This window comes from Carcharodon carcharias, chromosome 8 (genome assembly GCF_017639515.1).
Source record: "Carcharodon carcharias isolate sCarCar2 chromosome 8, sCarCar2.pri, whole genome shotgun sequence".
In the NCBI taxonomy this organism is placed as follows: Eukaryota; Metazoa; Chordata; class Chondrichthyes; order Lamniformes; family Lamnidae; genus Carcharodon; species Carcharodon carcharias.
In genome coordinates this window covers 154,050,377-154,068,152 of record NC_054474.1, presented here as the reverse complement: position 1 = coordinate 154,068,152, position 17,776 = coordinate 154,050,377, and the positions used below count along the sequence as shown (strand labels likewise).

At 44.0% G+C, this 17,776-nt stretch overlaps 1 protein-coding gene across 2 annotated transcripts in view; it reads right to left on the bottom strand.

Moving 5' to 3' along the window:
* Window positions 1-17,776, bottom strand: part of lhx3 (LIM homeobox 3) — a 158,178-nt gene that overhangs the window by 33,623 nt on the left and 106,779 nt on the right. Inside the window, exons 1-2 of one of the 2 annotated variants that reach the window (XM_041194126.1) lie at window positions 9,846-9,936; window positions 2,798-2,969 (exon numbers count right to left, since the gene is read on the bottom strand). In XM_041194126.1, the coding sequence (XP_041050060.1) occupies window positions 2,798-2,969; window positions 9,846-9,936 (263 nt within the window). Of the gene's footprint in view, window positions 1-2,797; window positions 2,970-9,845; window positions 9,937-17,776 lie in introns of those variants that run through there. The other variant, XM_041194123.1, reaches the window with a different exon arrangement.

The following is a 17,776-nucleotide window of genomic DNA, read 5'->3' as shown; positions in this document are numbered from 1 at the left end:
CATTTAGGACTGAGATGAGGAGAAACTTCTTCATTCAGAGGGTGTGAGCCTGTGGAATTCTCTCCCACAGAAGGCCGTGGAAGCCAAGTGGCTGAATATATTTAAGAAGGAAATAGATCCATTTCTGGACTCTAAAGGTGTGAAGGGGTATATGGAGAGAGCAGGAATATGATGTTGAGGTAGAGGATCAGCCATGATCATTGGAGCAGGCTCCAAGGGCCGAATGACCCACTCCTGCTCCTATTTTCTATGTTTCTGGGACACCTCCTTTCTTAGCCGTGTGGGTCCTGCAATTCCGCGCAGGAGCTAAATAAAGGTTCATGTCGTTATTGCGTTTATTAAACCAAGATCTGGTTTAATGTACATCCCCTTCCACAGACCTCATATCTTGATGAATTTTAAAATTCAACACCGTCAAATGATAGTTAATCTCACTGCAGCGAACAGCGGCAAGTGGGGGTTACTGGACATTGATTGGAAACGTATACAAGTGTAAGTATTAACTGGGTTTGACCATCCAGTTGGTGCCTCGGTCTAAACTCGGATTTTTACACGTGTTTTAGGCTCCAGTCGCATTAACATGTTCCCTTTGTAAAACCTCCACGTCGATATGCTCTCTCTATATAAATATTCCTATTGCGAGTCGTATCGACCATGAAATAGACTAAAGGCTTGTTCCAGACACTGCAACGCAAGTCCCTATAAGTAAATAATCCCGAGTGGATGGGGCGGGGATGGTGGAGGTTGAGGTGTGGGTTGAATTAAGGTTTTTAATGTGTATCCAACTCCCTACCTCACCAAACACAAATTTTCCTATCACAACACTAGACTGAGAATTGATTTTTTTTTTGCTGGAGGAGTCACCCTTTCTAAGTAGAATTCTCCACAAGAGCATAAAGGCTGAAAATTAAAACATTTAAAGGTTGTGCCAGTGATTTTTACTTTTTGAAAGTGCATTGGGATGGTTTCGTTGTTTAAATCGATCCAATCTTGTTATGAGATTTCTCATGCGGCATGTGTTCAAAATTAATACAAAAATCTTTAAAATTACGTTTAAGCAAACTCTACAAAGAAAAGCAGGATTTCGGCTATAAAGACAATTATTGTTTAAAAAATAAGTATACATAATGGATTACTACATTAATAAATTATGCATATCACCTTCATGATGTTATATTGACATTATATATTAATTACACGGTCATAATAACGCAGAATTAAAATAGTAACCCTGTCCTAATTCCAGGTTCCTTTGTTAATCGTTGCTAACAATAGACGTTCACTGGATGCCCCTAAAACCAAACTGAGGGTCCAGAGAGCCGTCTCCATCTTTCGCCACTTGTCAGTGCACTGGCCCAGTTCAGCGGCTAGGGGATTTGGGCAGACTAATCCTCGCCTTTCAATCTCATGTTTAAGCAAGAAGATAGAAAAGAGATATTAATCATCCGAGATCAGGAAATAAAAATAAGGAAGAAAAAACTATAAGAACAAATAAGAGGCTTAGCATCTTGGCTGGATGCGTGAGTGCTGAGGAATAGGGATCGTGTGTGTGTGTGTGTTTGTGTGTGTGTGTCACAGCAACACTCGCACTGGTGTGAAACGGACTTTCTCCTTTCTGCGAGCGATTACTCTCGGAATCCTCAATTTAGCAGGAAAATCGCGCCAGGCCAAAGTTATCGTTAACGCTCGTAAACAGACAGGTATCATTGGGAACTAAAAGCCACGAATTAAGAGCCAGAATACAAGAGCAAACGATTATAAATGAATACAGACACAAAGTATACAATGCATACCTAAAATATAAATTAAGCTTAAAATATAGGAACCTGCCATAAATAGAGATATAATTATATCAGTACCTAATTTATATGATCTATATGGGAACAGCTCATTTTAAAGAGACTTTTTTTTACAATTGTGTGACGCAATGGTTAAACTGTAAACAGTGAAAGGAGGATGTGTGATTTTTACTATGGCAGGATTAGGTATCTTTGGTGGCAAACTCGTTCAGATGAAACCGATAATTTCAAATCGGACGCCTCCAGCATTCAAACTCAGGGACTTTGATTTTTAAATGGCACTTCTAAAATTACATTCCAACCCCCGACCTAGGGTTACATTTCTTTCTCTGTAATTGTCGGAACTTGTTTCGTTTTAATATTTGTGCAAATATTTAACTGACTGGGAAAGATAAACTTTAGCCCTTCTGTGCTTAATGGAAGCGGCCTGCATTTCTATAGCGCCGTTCGCGACCTCAAGCAGTCCCAAAACACTTTACAGCCAATGGAGTACTTTTGAATTGTAAGACACTGTTACAATATAGAAAACGCAGCAACCACAATATGCACAGAAAGACCCAATCTACAGTATTGCAGTGATGACCGGATCATCTATTTTGAGGCGTTGGCTGAGGGATAAATGAGGACCAGGGGAGCCGCGGGGAACGCCTCTGCTGTACTTGGAAATAGTGCCTTCGGATTTTTGATGTTGTCCTGAGAGACCAGACAGGGCCTCAGCGTAAGGGTTTGCTGGAAAGGGGCTGAAAGGCTGACCCGTAGCCCGCGTCTTTGAATTGAAGATTTTAAACCTTATTTCGATTGTTGCGTTTGTATTGTTTTAGGAAGTTCCCAATCAGGAAGCATAAAAGTTATTCGCCTCAGCCTGAGCTGTCGAAAATATATTCCCTTTAATCTTCCCGTCCATAATCCATAGTTTGTGTGTGCGTGTGTGTGTGTGCTGGTTGAGCGGGGGGATGTGAAATGATAGACAGTCTGGTGGACAGATGGATTCTACTTACTTGAAGAAATCCTCCTTGCAGTAAACGCTATCGCCTCGGCTGAAGCACTTCTCCGTCAGTTGTTTCTGACAGTCGCAGCACTTCAAACACTTGCTGTGCCAGTGGCGATCCAGGACCTTCAGAATAAACCTGTCCACGATGTGTTGATTGCAGCCGGCGCAAAGTGGGATATCTGCACACACAACACTCTCCGTTTAATCCAGGCAAAACACACTGCGAACGTTGTACAATTTTAAAACAGCAAACAAAAAAAAACCCCTTCAGAGTAGGACAGCTAAGCTTTCTGATTGACCAGTGTTATCGAGCAGAACCAAAAACACCTTTTAATGTCCGACGAAAACATAAAAAGGACGAATTCAGCAAATAACATTTGCATTTAGACACCATTTTCGAGTGAGAGAATCCTCGCACCATCATCACGAACGACACTGCAAAGCCAGGCAACGAATTCTACAAACTGCAATCGAAAACTCTCAAGAAATCTGTATTTTTGAGTAACTGTGCACCATTCGATTATATTAAATGAATATTAAAACAATACCAAGCGCAAGGGGAGCAGTTCCTAGAGGCAGCCACTTGGACATGTGCAGGTGTTGAACGCAAATCAATCGCAGACGCTTATTCCAGTGACTTAACGTTAAAAATAAGGAGGCGACCCTCGTCTATTTTAATAAGAAATGGAACTTGCCAGATAAAGTTAGACTCCAAGGTTGACACCCCATATCCGCGCACAGACACATTCAGACAGACAGGTGACTGTCACACCTTTAGTTTTACTAATAATGTGTGGCCAACACTTCAGTGCAGAAGCAGCCAAAACCAGTTGATTTTTTCTTTCTCTCTCTCTGCGGCCTTAGTTCTTTTTTTTAAAGAAAGGGATATTCCCTTCCTTCGGTCTGATTTGTAGATCTGAGATTATCTATTCATATGGAAGAGGTGGGGGTGGCGGGGGCGGTGGAAGATTCCAGTTTAAATTGACTTCTATAAAATGAACCTAATTCTCATGGGCTGCCTCGTAAGCTCTGGGCTCTCCATCTCCCGAACGTAGCATCTGAAGTTAAAACAAAACCTTACGTTGCATTGTGACCTCCAGATGTTTAAGGGAACCGGACCGAATCTTTTCAACGGTGTCTTCTGGTGGGGAGCAGCTTGGTTTCCAAAGCAGAACGCATCACATCTGATTTTTTTTTTGTGTGGTGTTTGGGGCGCGGGGGTGGGGGTGGGGGTTGGGGGTGGGTTGGAGGTGCGGCGGTGGTAATGAGGGTGGGAGGTAAAGGAGGGAGGGGGATGGATAAAACCAACTCCTTATATACAGCAACCCAGCTCTCCCACCGGACAGAGCTTTAGAGCGTCCCTCCCAGAGATACTGCCCCATGAAGAAAGTTCTTGGGGGTAACCCCTTCAAGATGAGCCTCGGATAATTGGATGGCCAAAAAGTCAGGGCGGGGGTGGGGTCGGGTCACCGATTTCTGGCAGTCTCGCGGGAGCAGCCAATCAGAAAGCGGGAAGGGCCAGAGAGCCCACCCCACAGGTAGCGCGCACCTTCTCGGGCCCCACATCACTTCCGAGCAACTTTCACATTGAGAAACTGTCCCCGCCCCGGCTGCCGGTCTCAGGTCAAATAGCAGAAAGTGAAATCCACAAGCAGGACCGTTTTTGGTTCTCTGTCGGCGATTTGTGTGTTCGCCGTCTTCGGCCTCCCAGACAGAACATGTTTCCCACAGAGACTTGCAAAGTGACATATATATATATATATATATATTCATAATGTTTCCGATTTCTGAATCAGTGGGTCTGCCCCTGTTTCCCCCGTTGATTACATTTAGTAACAGGTGTTTAACAGAAATACGAGGTCTGCATATTTTTCTCCTGACTTTTTGGAGTGAGACACCCTTGGGGATTATCAGATTTAAAAAAAAACACTATCGGGCTTTCTATCGTTCTGGTAGTTGAACTTGTTCACTGATCATCGCAACCAGTCTCTTATAATTGTTTTTTTTTTGGGGGGGGGGGTTGTTAATGGAATGCTAATGAGAATTTTGTATCCGATTGGAATGTAATATTGGCAAATATTGAGTCGAGGCCGCGAGGGGTTTAGTAAAAGTAAACGTGATTTCCAGAATATCTGTAGCAGCAGACGACAAGTCAAACTCCAAAAGGCTTTTCAATGCAGAGGCCACTAACTTAAAGGGAACACTCCACACACTGACAACTGTATTCAAACCCTTTGATTTACGCTAGTCCCCTTCTTAACAGCCCCGGTGTGCGAGACTGAACCCCTTCTATCGAAGGGATTAAATGGTGTTTAAAATTAACATGGCAATTAATTATCAGGGTAATTGCATTCTACCGTAAACAGGAAATTAGACACAATCGGTTGTGCACGGGCGCTTGTTTTCTGAAGGATTAAAGTGAATGTTATCCATGCCGTTTAGAACATCAACGCAGTGGTTCGAAAATTTTGAAGCAGCGAGTCGTATTTATTGGGAAATTAATATTCCTGGTATTGTTAATCCTTTGGCTAGGTTCACGGGACAGAAATGCTCGGGGGAAAATAAACGGTTTACAATGCACGTTATGTAAAATTATTTAAACAAATATTTGGTTGCTCTGCCTTGTAGGAAGATCAAGGTTAAGAGGAAGAATATTCCTTGTCGAGCTTTAAAACAATATCCTTTAGTTTAGAAAATAGTGGCTTTAATCCCCTGGCCGAACAGCTCCGTATAAAGCAGTGAATTTCTGGGTTAAAGGGGAACGTGTGTTTCCGCTTTGTGTACAAATTTTAAACGGCGTCTTTTCTCATTGAGGGTAGTCCGAACTCCTTCACCGTGTGGAGTCCCCCTACCAGTCCCAGAATTCAGTTTCCTTTCCCGGCGCATAATGAGCAGTTGGGCTCTGTGCCCCAATGAGTTACCACTGCAGGGTGGGTCAAATGTAAATAATATATAAAAGAAACGTCGGTCCAAAATGTGTGACCGCTTTCTGCCTGCTACTGTAGTCGCCCAGAATCAGGCAAGACCAGTTTAAAAAACCTTCTGCAGTCTCAGTTCTTTTTTTTAAAGAAAGGGATATTCCCTTCCTTCGGTCTGATTTGTAGATCTGAGATTATCTATTCACATGGAAGAGGTGGGGGTGGCGGGGGCGGTGGAAGATTCCAGTTTAAATTGACTTCCATAAAATGAACCTAATTCTCATGGGCTGCCTCGTAAGCTCTGGGCTCTCCATCTCCCGAACGTAGCAACTGAAGTTAAAACAAAACCTTACGTTGCATTGTGACCTCCAGATGTTTAAGGGAACTGGACCGAATCTTTTCAACGGTGTCTTCTGGTGGGGAGCAGCTTGGTTTCCAAAGCAGAACGCATCACATCTGATTTTTTTTTGTGTGGTGTTTGGGGCGCGGGGTGGGGGTTGGGGGTGGGTTGGAGGTGCGGCGGTGGTAATGAGGGTGGGAGGTAAAGGAGGGAGGGGGATGGATAAAACCAACTCCTTATATACAGCAACCCAGCTCTCCCACCGAACAGAGCTTTAGAGCGTCCCTCCCAGAGATACTGCCCCATGAAGAAAGTTCTTGGGGGTAACCCCTTCAAGATGAGCCTCGGCTAATTGGATGGCCAAAAAGTCAGGGCGGGGGTGGGGTCGGGTCACCGATTTCTGGCAGTCTCGCGGGAGCAGCCAATCAGAAAGCGGGAAGGGCCAGAGAGCCCTCCCCACAGGTTGCGCGCACCTTCTCCAGAAACTGACCCCATTGAGAACTGAGAAAGCCAATGTCTCCTCGTTCCCACAATAAATATAATAATCAGCTGTTTAATGTGCACTGCACACATTCTGTTGACCTCCATCGCCGGCGTGTGGCGTCGCCCGGTGGGAAAGTGTGCCCGTCTCTGTCTGATACAAATGAGTGGCTTGCGAGGCCACTTCGGAGGGCGCTTGGCCAAGTTGGTGTGGGGCTGCGGTCACATCTAGGCCGAGCCCCGCAGAGACGCCAGGTTTCCTGTCCAAACAGCACTGGTGAAGTCGTTAGGTTTCTGGGAGAAGGTGGTCCCCGCACTTACTGTTATTGATAGGAAATAGGTAACTGACTCAATTAAAATTTGTAAACAGCCAAGGAAGAATTGGACCCACAATCATTACGGCAGGCCTAACATAAACACTAGGCTATATGTGTCAGTGCTGGAGGATTAGAGGCGGCTTTGAGCTCTATTGGCCTTGTACCCACCAACACCCCTCCACTTACCCTTACGGGAAAAAGTTTAGAGTTAAGCTCATCTCCGCCAAAGAAGGACAAGGAAAATGCTCCGTTTTTTTTCTGAATGGATGCATTTTCTTATCAAATAGAAAATAAGCGATTCCGTTTAGACTATGCCCCTCCCATTTTACAGGAGGGAAAATCCTGCGATTTGAATGTGAAACAATGGTTTGTTCACGAATGCATTGATAACATGATTAACCAACGTGCGAATTAAGTTACTGATGGATAAAATTCTCGACTGAATTAACGATTTGGTCTCGAAATATCCTGTGGAATATTAATAGTTGGTACTTACTTCATTCAGTAATTGAACCACTAAACATATATCTTAAATTATTTCCTTATTAAACCGGCAAAAACCGCATTCGCTGGGTGTTTGTTTTATGAAGTCGGCTATTTTTAATTGTTGTACAATTCCTTTCCATCTGCGTACATTTGTCCTTTTACGAGGTGTAATATTCTGCAAGTATTCCCCCGCCACCCCCCTAACCGACTCCATGCCTCCAGAATGTACATCTGATAAAACTGTAACCCTGAGCGCTGAAAGCGAGCAGAGATATGTAACCTAGCTGGACTTCCAAAGCACGGGAGTGATGCGGTTGTTCATTAATAATGCAGCAAGAAACTGTGGCTCAGTGAAATCCAATAAATGTCACCAAGACGGCGAGTAAAGTGATAACGGCGAATTAAACGGAAATAATGGATCGCGGGGATCAGAACCAAGTCAGCCGGTTTTCCCGACCGGGAGAAGGGAGCTAGCATACACACACACACACACACACATACTTACATGCTAAATTGGGTGCTTGAAATGTAAGTAGTGCACAAGACACATTAAAACTGGAGAGCTCAGAATAGAACCAGTATCAGGCACATTCATACACGCAACTACACACATGTGCAAAATTAATTATTGAAGTATTGAAGCGACGTGTTTTTTAAACCCAATAGTGAAATACAGATAGAAATGTACTGTGTACAGTAAAACAGAACACAAAATGGGTATATTAGCACTATGTTAGCAATGGTTTGCATTATTAAATATACCGCTAGATTTTGGATAGCTTGTTATTTTCCCGTCGGAATTACCCCCACCCCACCCCCTAGAATTTACAATGGTCAGTGCTGAGGCTTGTGCCCTTTACACTAACCCATAGATTTTAATGGAAGATTTTTTCCTGGTGTTTCTGTGTGAACTATTTATTATTTAAACTACAATAAAATCTGCCTTATTTTTATCCTTTTGTTAAGGATTAAATTTTCACCGATGAATCTTATAATCTAATAAATTTATTCCGTGACATTTTTGTTCAATTTCGTTCACCTCGCTCATCTCGAATGGAGATGTGAAGCCCAAGTTCCAGCTTTTGCTGTGTTTTCTGTTCGCTCCCGTTATTAATCCTGGATTAGAACCAGTTTCGCCGCGCGCTGCATCATCCCTGTGCGAGGAAGGGCAAAAACAGCCTCGTCTCAAAACAAGGATGTGCTCGCTACCCCTTGAATGCCAGGTGCTTATTAATGACAGGTGGGAAACCGGCCTTTTAACATCTCCTTGTGTGAAAGTCGGTTCCTTTGCTAAGAGATATACTGATAGTGGTGGATACGCATTTTACACCGACTTTCAGTAAATGTTAAGGTTGAATCTAAAACATGCCGAAGCTAGCATTTTGCGGCAACTAGTTTATTTTATATGATATATCACTGTGCACACGACTAAACTCGCCGGCAAGGGAATTTACCATCCTTTTTAAGGTACCCCCCTCCTCCTTCGCATTAATTTAACAATGCCACTTGTGCACCGCTTGTTATTTAACACATTTTTTTTAAAAAAAAACATCCTTGAAAATGAATCCAATAGAGACCCTTTGCCTCCGAAGAACGGCAAGCATAACTCAGATATTGGACATATTTCGTTATTTTTCCTCTTCCATAAATATTGGCGCATTTTATGGAAACCCATTGTTATTTGCGATGTGAAAAGGGAGGTTGGGGGGTGGGGGGAGACGGGGGACGAGACATATGTCAGACCAGTAACATTCGTATGTCCCTAATCCACCGTCGGTTTTAACCATAATCCGATGCATTATCGAAATAAGAAGCGAGACTTCCTGGTAAAAAGGGGGGCATTCTGCACACACACGATTGAGCCTCACAATTTTCAATAATGTTAGATTTTTTAAAGAAAAATCATGTTGCAGTATTAATAACTAATTAGGTTGAGCAATTATAGACAAGACACTTATTCGCATACAGTGGTGTGCCGATTTCAATAACCCGTCCCTATTACCGCATTGCTGTCGAACAGTTGATCACTATACTACATTAAGGCACATGAGGTTGGAAATGTTAACAACATAGTGTTTAGCAAATTAAATCTCAAACAAAATGAATAGCCTGGTGCAGGGTGAGTGATGTCTTAAGTTATGGTTAATTTCATGTTTTAAGTAACACGTTGATAAGTTAAAATACGAACGTTTGAAAAGGACATACCACCTAATTAGATATTGGCCGGTTTAAGAGTTGGTCCCCAGCACTGGGTGCGCGTCTGGTTATAATGAGAACCTCTTTAGCCTAATTTCTGTTAATGACCGGCTTTTGATAAAGAGTTTGTTTATATAACACGGCGTCCAAGGCTCAGAGCGCAAAATCCATCAGCAAATGTTTAGATGTGGTAGGTGAGGTGTTGGTCCAGCCAGACTATTAGAATCATTAGGAATGAGGTGAGGGAACTAGGGCACAGTTACAAACTCCCTATACCTGTAAAGCAGGATGGTGTTGGACACGGTTCTGATCGAGTACCTTTGCGCAGCTCATCATTCTGGGCCAGTAAGGCGTGCGGCGCTTCTGTGTTTGAACTCTCTGCTGGCTTCAGTTCTTTAACAGCATCCATCTTGTACTCCTCTCTGTACCAAAACTCGAAATCTCTGCGTTTAATTTTGGAAAGGAGCCCCAAACTCCCCTCCCCCGGTCCCCCAATGTTTGTTGTGGTTAACTTTTCAACAGCGATGGTTTCCGTTGCCAAAGCAAGCCCGTTGAACAACAAGCTCAGAGACGTTTGCAGTTGCAGGCTCTTGTGGCTGTTGGGTGTGCACAGCAGCGAACGAGGCTGGCACATTGCGTGTGCAGCACACACAGAGGCCGCACACACACAAACACTCAAACGCACACATACACAGTCACAAACACGCCAAGAGACACACAAACACATACACAGGCGCTCGAGTACTTGCATAGTCACACAAACACACTGAGACGCAAACACACGCACAGACACACACACACTCAAACACACACAGTCACAATCACAAACACAAACACACCAAGAACCACACAAGCACATACAGAGACACTCAAATACACGTGCAGCCACACAAACACACAATCACCTAACCCCAGCCCCAACCACAGCCACACAACAGAGTCACAGCTACACAAGCATAAACACAGTCACAGCAACCCAAAAACACACATAGTCACAGCCACACAAATACACTCAGTCGCAGGCACACAAAAACAAACACAATCACAGCCACACAAACACACACAGTCACAACCACACAAACACACAATCATAGCCACACAAACACAATCACAATCACAGCCACAGGAACAGTCATAGCCACACAAAAACAAATAAAATCACAGCTACACAAACACACACACACACACACACACACACAGAGTCACAGCTGCACAAATACAAACACAGCCAGAGCCACACAAACACAATCACAGCCACACAAAAACAAACACAATCATAGCTACACAAACACACACAGTCACAGCCACACAAACACAAATGCAATCACAGCCACACAAACACACACAGAGTCACAAATACATAAACGTACACATAGAAACACAAACACAGTGACGGACACATCAGACACATCACCAGTACAGCGATAGAAATTTACAATAAGGAATGATGTTGTGTGATCTCCACCTCCACTTGAGCCTGTCTCTGGGTAGAAAGCTCCGGTGAGATGAGGGGACTGGAACAAAGTGCAGCACCTGTGGCTCGGCAAGAAATAAACCTCCGCTGTTTGTTTTCACTATTTCCAGTTTTTTTTTCCTCATCGCGTAACAAAATAACTGGATAAATCGAGAACCTCTTTTTGTCAATTTTTGCTGTAAAGTCGTTTCGCTTGGGTTGGGCAGTTTTAAAAATATTACGCATGTTGTGTACTTTAACTTACACTTGCATCGAAGTGAAATTTGAATAAAAATGTGGCCTTTAAAAATTTGAAAACGAAGCAAACTCCCTATAAAAAGGGGACAGCCGGATGCTGTAAGGTGCCACTTGCACAGACACGGAACATGGTACAGGCGGTGGGGGGAAGAAATCAAGCTCAGTTTGGCAATTCAGCCGAAGAATAGGTGAGAAAACATCTGCCAAATAATTACACAGTCCTCCCAAATCCAACAGTTCCTGTACTTAGGCTTGAGCCTAGACCCGCTCCTGAAGAGGATTATATTCAAAAATCACATTTCGTTCAATATATATGCACACACGTACACACACACCCATGCTTATAACCAGCATAATTACAACTATATATTATTAAACGCAGGTATGTGTTTGTATTTATATCTGTATAATTTAAATCTGCTTTAGAAGTACTGAATTATTTTTCACAGTCTGTGTTTGAGAATTCCCATCCAACTCTATTGTTCCCACCTCCATTGAAGTACTTCATTTCATTTCGAGACTGGACTGAGCGACAAGAGCAGAAATCCCCGATGCCGTTTTTGCTTTTCCCCCCCCCCCCCCCGTTGATGGTTTGGTTTTATTTGGGTGGATTTATTCCCGTTTTTAAATACACATTTTACTGAAATTGTCTCTGGCCGGCGTCGATCTCGCAAGGGGAGGGGGTGGGGGGGTGATGTTTGTTCTGCTCGCGGGAGTTTTCGCTCTTTCCACCTGGACCAAAGGATGGGACAAAATGCAATTGTCCACTTTTAAAGGCAGGTATTAAAATTGTCGCTGTATCCCGAGAAGACCGGGTTTGGGGGTGGTTGGTGGAAAGCAGGAATCTTTTGAGTTGCACAACTATAATTCTAAATAGCTTGGAGGAGAGTTGCCACTGAGAGAAGCCACTTTTCTGATTCCCTCAGCTACAGCGCATCACCCGACCCAGGGCTAAATGAACATATCTCCTGTTTCTATAACCTGCATGCTAATGGTTGCTTTGGCATGAGGGCACGCTTTTTTTAAATCAACCTGATGTGGTTTGGGATAAAGTGTGTACAAAATTCTTACTTGCTATAATCCAGCCCTGTAGTTAGAGTGTCAGGAGCATTAGGTATAAAAATATAATTAGGCAAATGCATGAGCAAATTGTCTCTCGTGAACATGCCGATCAAATATCAAATTATTAGTGAATCTAAGGAAATATGGATGACAGTTAACATGGGAGGATTGTGTAAATAACTCGTGGGAAAATAATACAAGAAATCGCCTACACGGTGTTGATCAGTTCTTACAGGTTCTGTCACTTGTTAATGCTGCGCACTCATCCAATCTATCCTGTCCCGTATCGTGTTGTCCTTTGGAATATTCCAGGCCTATTCCGACCAAAAGCCACTTGCTCCGAAACAGTGGGGTCCATCCACAGCGTTTACCGACCTACTTACAAGTACGCACGCACCAGTGGCCGCCTTAGGGCCCCGGAGGAGTTTGGTGAACGGGACTGTAAATTCACTGCAGGCTCCTCTCGGAATGTGATGCATTAAAGTCACAAGGGACTCTGTTAATAAACAGGACACACTCTTAATTCAACACCCCTGCTGGCGTCGACGGTTTAAGAGGGGGAAAAAAGTACTGCATTTCCCGGGAATTAAAAGGGGAGTTTAAACGCGAGGATCCGTCCCGCCCGCTGCCCCCTGTTAGTTTTGGAAGATTCAGCGCTCAATACGATGTTAAGTAAAGTAACACCCTGATAAATTTTATTGACACTGATCTTTAAAGCCGAGCGGTGCCTTGGGAAATCAGGCGTAGTGCTACTGATATATCTCCTGATGAATTCAAAATCAATGTCCCATTTGTTTGCATTCCCAGAATTTATCAAACACATTTGGGTGAATGGTCTGCAATGTTTCAATGATTTGCACCCCCACCCCCACCCCCCGACATACGCACACAACTTTTTAAAGCTTTAATAAATATTTGTAACGTTTCATTGATCGCTCGCATTGAAGCGAGGGTGGTGGAGGGTGCCTTCAGCGAGGGCAGTGGGAGCAGAGGGTGCACGTCTGATTTACCAGCTCTCCTCAGACAGAGAGAGGGGGAGAGAGAGGAGGGGGGGGTGGTGGGGGTGGTGGTGGTGGGGGGTGGGGAGGGGTGGTGGTGATGGAGAGAAAGGCCCCGACAAGTTAGTTTGTCATTCGTTAAAACTAGCGAGCAGCTCTAAGTTCAACAGCCAGTGTCCCCTTGCGTTTGATAGCAATTGTAAAATGGATATCCCACCACACGAGGCAAACCATGTTTGAATAGTGAGTGGGATCGGAAATCTCGTGTAAGTTTAATGAGCGTAGAATCAGCCTTTGAACCTCGCAGCACATCGGGCTAGAGTAACTATATTGCAAATTCCACTTACTCTAGCCAAAAGCACCCCCCCCCCCCACCCCCCCCCCCCCCCACTTTCTCACCTTATAATGTTTCAGAATTCTCAATACGGTCTCTAACCTCACAAAGCACACCTCATGTTCAAACCGACTTCTTGTCACCAGGAATGGAAGTAACTGTGACACAAACACGGCCAGTTGACAAGATGAACACTACTTTAGTGATAAATAGAAAATATCACCGACCAACCCCACTCCAGTGGAGCTGGGGGTCCAATAAACGCTGGGTTTATCTGCCCGTTCCCCACCTGAGGGATCAGCCCCTGCCGTTCCTAAACTGGGTGGATAAGACTGGTCAACGTGTCTTAATGTTATCGAATGTAATAATCAGTGTGGGGTTACCTACAACGCCAGCTCGCACACACACACACACACACACGGCACATTCTGCTGTTCTAGGGGAAATCTCGCCAAACACCAAGGAGATCTCTTTACATGTCCAGCACGCTCTTCGTGTAATACAAATCGAAGAATGGGGTGATAAAATGGTCAGTCAACTAACTCCTGAAGGTGCTGGTTGGAGGAAGTATGTGCCACAGCGTGGACACAATCCCCCATCCCCTCCAAAAGATGCATCTTTTTGGCTACGTTGTCAACAAAGGCTGTAACACTTCTAGGAACCGTGTTGTTAAAACCCTGTGGTTAGGTGAAGCTAAATTCTGGCTTCGCCTCCTCCCGGTTTCGGGAGCATGTCTCAATGTTTGACTGCCTGAGCACCAGAGCTTGTTTTTCAGGCTGTTTAATCTGGATTGGGATTGGTGTGTTAATCAACTACATGGACCAAACCCCCGGGACTTGTTGCTCTGATACTTGGTGTTCGGTTGCGGAAAGAATTACACAAACATTATCCGCTGCCTTCCTTCGCTCTCCTGAAATGTTGTTGTTCTCGCTCCCTCCACCCACACTCTCTCTCTCACACACACACACACACACACACATGTGGATGTATAAGGATGGGTTTAAGGGTGTGTGTGGGTGGGCGGGGGTCTATCTGTAAATTCCCAATGCTCTCCTACAGATAAGGAACTTTCGCCGAGCAGCTCTGTCAACGGCCGGACGCAATCCAAAGTTGGTGCCTTGGGGACCCCGGGGTTGTGTACCTGCACTGGAATAGCCCACCCCGGTTGTAAGACCTGGCTTTGGGGAGGCTGGGGCGAGCAGACAGCCGGTTGGATCTTGCTGCTGTTCGGGGGGTGACAGAAGACCCAGTCCTGTCTCTCTAGATACTCACTATGAATGATGCCCCTGTATTGACAACCCAGACCAGACACGCGCTCTACATCTGTTGATAGAATTTCCTAACAATGAGCCTCATTACATATTCATAACGTGTGCTGGTTACCAGCGAACAGAAGGGTGGGGGTTAAAGTTACAATTCATCTTTTAAAAATAAAATAAAGTCAATAAACGTCATCTTCCCTTTATATTGTTAACTGACTCGAATGACAGGAAAGAGCAGCCGGGCAACTAAGCACGTTGTTGTGCAATTAATTTGCACAGTAAATGGTCTAAAAATACACATAAGAAACGATCCTCGGATACATATTCACAACGAGTGCACGGTGGAATGTTTTTAATATTGCCTGTCAGGTTACAATGCATTTGGGGCATTGGTTTACACAGGCTGGCAGCCCGTTTGGAAATGCGTTTAGAACGCGTCTTTATTCTCTTTTCCCACCTCTCGATATATATTGACTTAAATTTTGGGGTCCTTTTCGCTGTTTTAGCTCAGGGCAGTTAGAATCGCCGGATCAACGGCAAGCAATCGTCGGCTATACTGTCAATTTGGGGGGTGGGGGTGGGGGGTGGGGGTGGGGGGGAGGGGGGCGGGGGGGTTGGGTGTGAAGGGATGCACGCGTGGGGTGGGTGGGGGAGAGAACGAGGGAGGTGATGGTTTAAGAGGCGTGAAATGGTGGCGATTAAGAAGCCCGTTTTTAACCAGACTAGAGCCAAGTACTGTAATTCACCTAGTGCTGATGGGCACACTCTAATGTCATGGATCTCCCTTCCGGCTGGTTAATAATGAAATACCTCTTACCTGCGTTGCCGTTAAACCGTGGGCGCTCTGTCGATTTTGTACAGCTTGTGGATCCAGGGTGTTCCAGCAACATTTTATTTCGGCTCTCAGCAGAAATTTTCTTCATAAATGATAATGTTTTTTAAAGAAATAAAAATAAACAAAAATAAAACAGCAGGCTTGGGGTATGTAATTCCTCCTGGAGAAGACAAGGCGGCAACCGCGGCAGGGAGTCGAAGCTACTGGTGTTTGTGAGCGAGCGAGTGGGAATTCCTGGAATTAGTACTGTCAGCTGACCCGCTGGTCACCTCCAGCGAATGCTGCTGCACATTGTGTTGCCTCGGGACTCAGATGAAGGAGGCTGGACGCGCGTTGCCGGGCGTGTTCATTTGTGTCCCCAAGTACATCTCCATCCACGTGTCAGTGATTTTTTTTAACAATGGAGCAGTTCAGAGGGACAAACCCCACCCCCCACCCCCCTCACATTGTCTTTGAATTATTCAAAAGACCATTCCGTTTCATTAGAGCTACTAGTCTTTTAGCGCAAAGTTGCAAGACATCCAGTTTTTAAAGAAATACTTGCATTTCCCCACGAAATGTCTAGAGGCGTTTAAAAGCTAGAAACATATATATGTTTACACACACACATACATATATATATAAATTTACAGCCATTCATATATGTAGATTTATGGGTATACATATGTATATACCATAAACATGCGCTTTACAGAAACTCAACATCACAACTCAACTACTGCTGTGAAACCTTGAGAAGCACCGATATAAATGAGAAGGTTGACGCTCAATCCCCTCCATCTTCTTCAAAAACTTCAAACGCCAATAAATGTCTCATCTTTAACTTACTGAGTGGTGGGATTCGTATCCCTTGTGACTGAAGCTAGATTGAAAACAGGTAATTATATTAAAAACCTTAAATTCAAATACAAGCATCCAAATTATATATATATATATATATATGGAATTAGTACACGATTGGCTCTTTTTATTTCCACGAGAGGAAATTTATCGGACAAGCGCAATATAGATATGGATACAGTTTTCCATTCAGACCAACTTAGGTCTTTGCAGCTCCACGGGGAGAGAGCGGGGGAATGAGACTGACTGGATTGCTCTACAGAGAGCCGGGATGGACTCGATGGGCCGAATGGCCTGTTTCTGTGCCGTTATGACTCAGTACAAATGCACCGGGATATTATTTAAATAGCGTCTTCTCAAACAATTACACCTATACATTTACGCAGCATCGCATTGTATTTAAAGAACGCTTTTTGGACTAATTATGTACATGGTATTCAACCAGCGCGGTTTCAAATAATATAGTGAAACCCTACATTGAGATGCTTGGATTTTTACAGAATGCTTTTATTACATCAACAGCAATAACTTTAGGTCTAAATATCTGTTTTAACTGAGGAAGGCGCTTCACAGAAGCGCAATCTTGTCAAATGTTCCTCGCCAAAGTAGAAGATATTTCCAAAACAGGGTTTCCAACTCAGGGCCTGTCGAGTAGACCACAGGAAATATGACTCATTAACACGCGGTAGATTTTTAAAACAAATTTCAAATAAGTTTTAACGAGCTGGGGAATTAGATTAATCCGAGGATGGGCTGAGTGGCCTCTGTGCCATCGCTCTACGTGCAAATAAGAAATAAACACCGAGAATTCCTGACAGACACAACTGGGCGGCAAGCATCTTAAAAGGGGAAAATCAGAATAACCGTTTGATGCAGGAGCCTTTCTCAGGACTGGATTCCCAGCGAGTGTCTACAGGAACACCTCAAAAGTTACGCTCGTCCTTTTTTTTCTCTCTGTAGCAGTTGGTGGACTTGCTCAATTTACCCAACGTAGTTTAAGAAATTGAACTATAATATTGTACTATAAGTGAGAGACAGTTTTCAGAATCTGGTTCTCCTGCAGCCACGCACTGTTAGTATTGCTACTTTTAAAACATTTCACTGTGATTGGCAGAAGGAAAAAAGAATGATGGAAATATGAGTTAAGAACAGGAAATGTTAGACATGCACAGGTTCGTCACAAACGAAAAGACAAGTTAATTAAAAC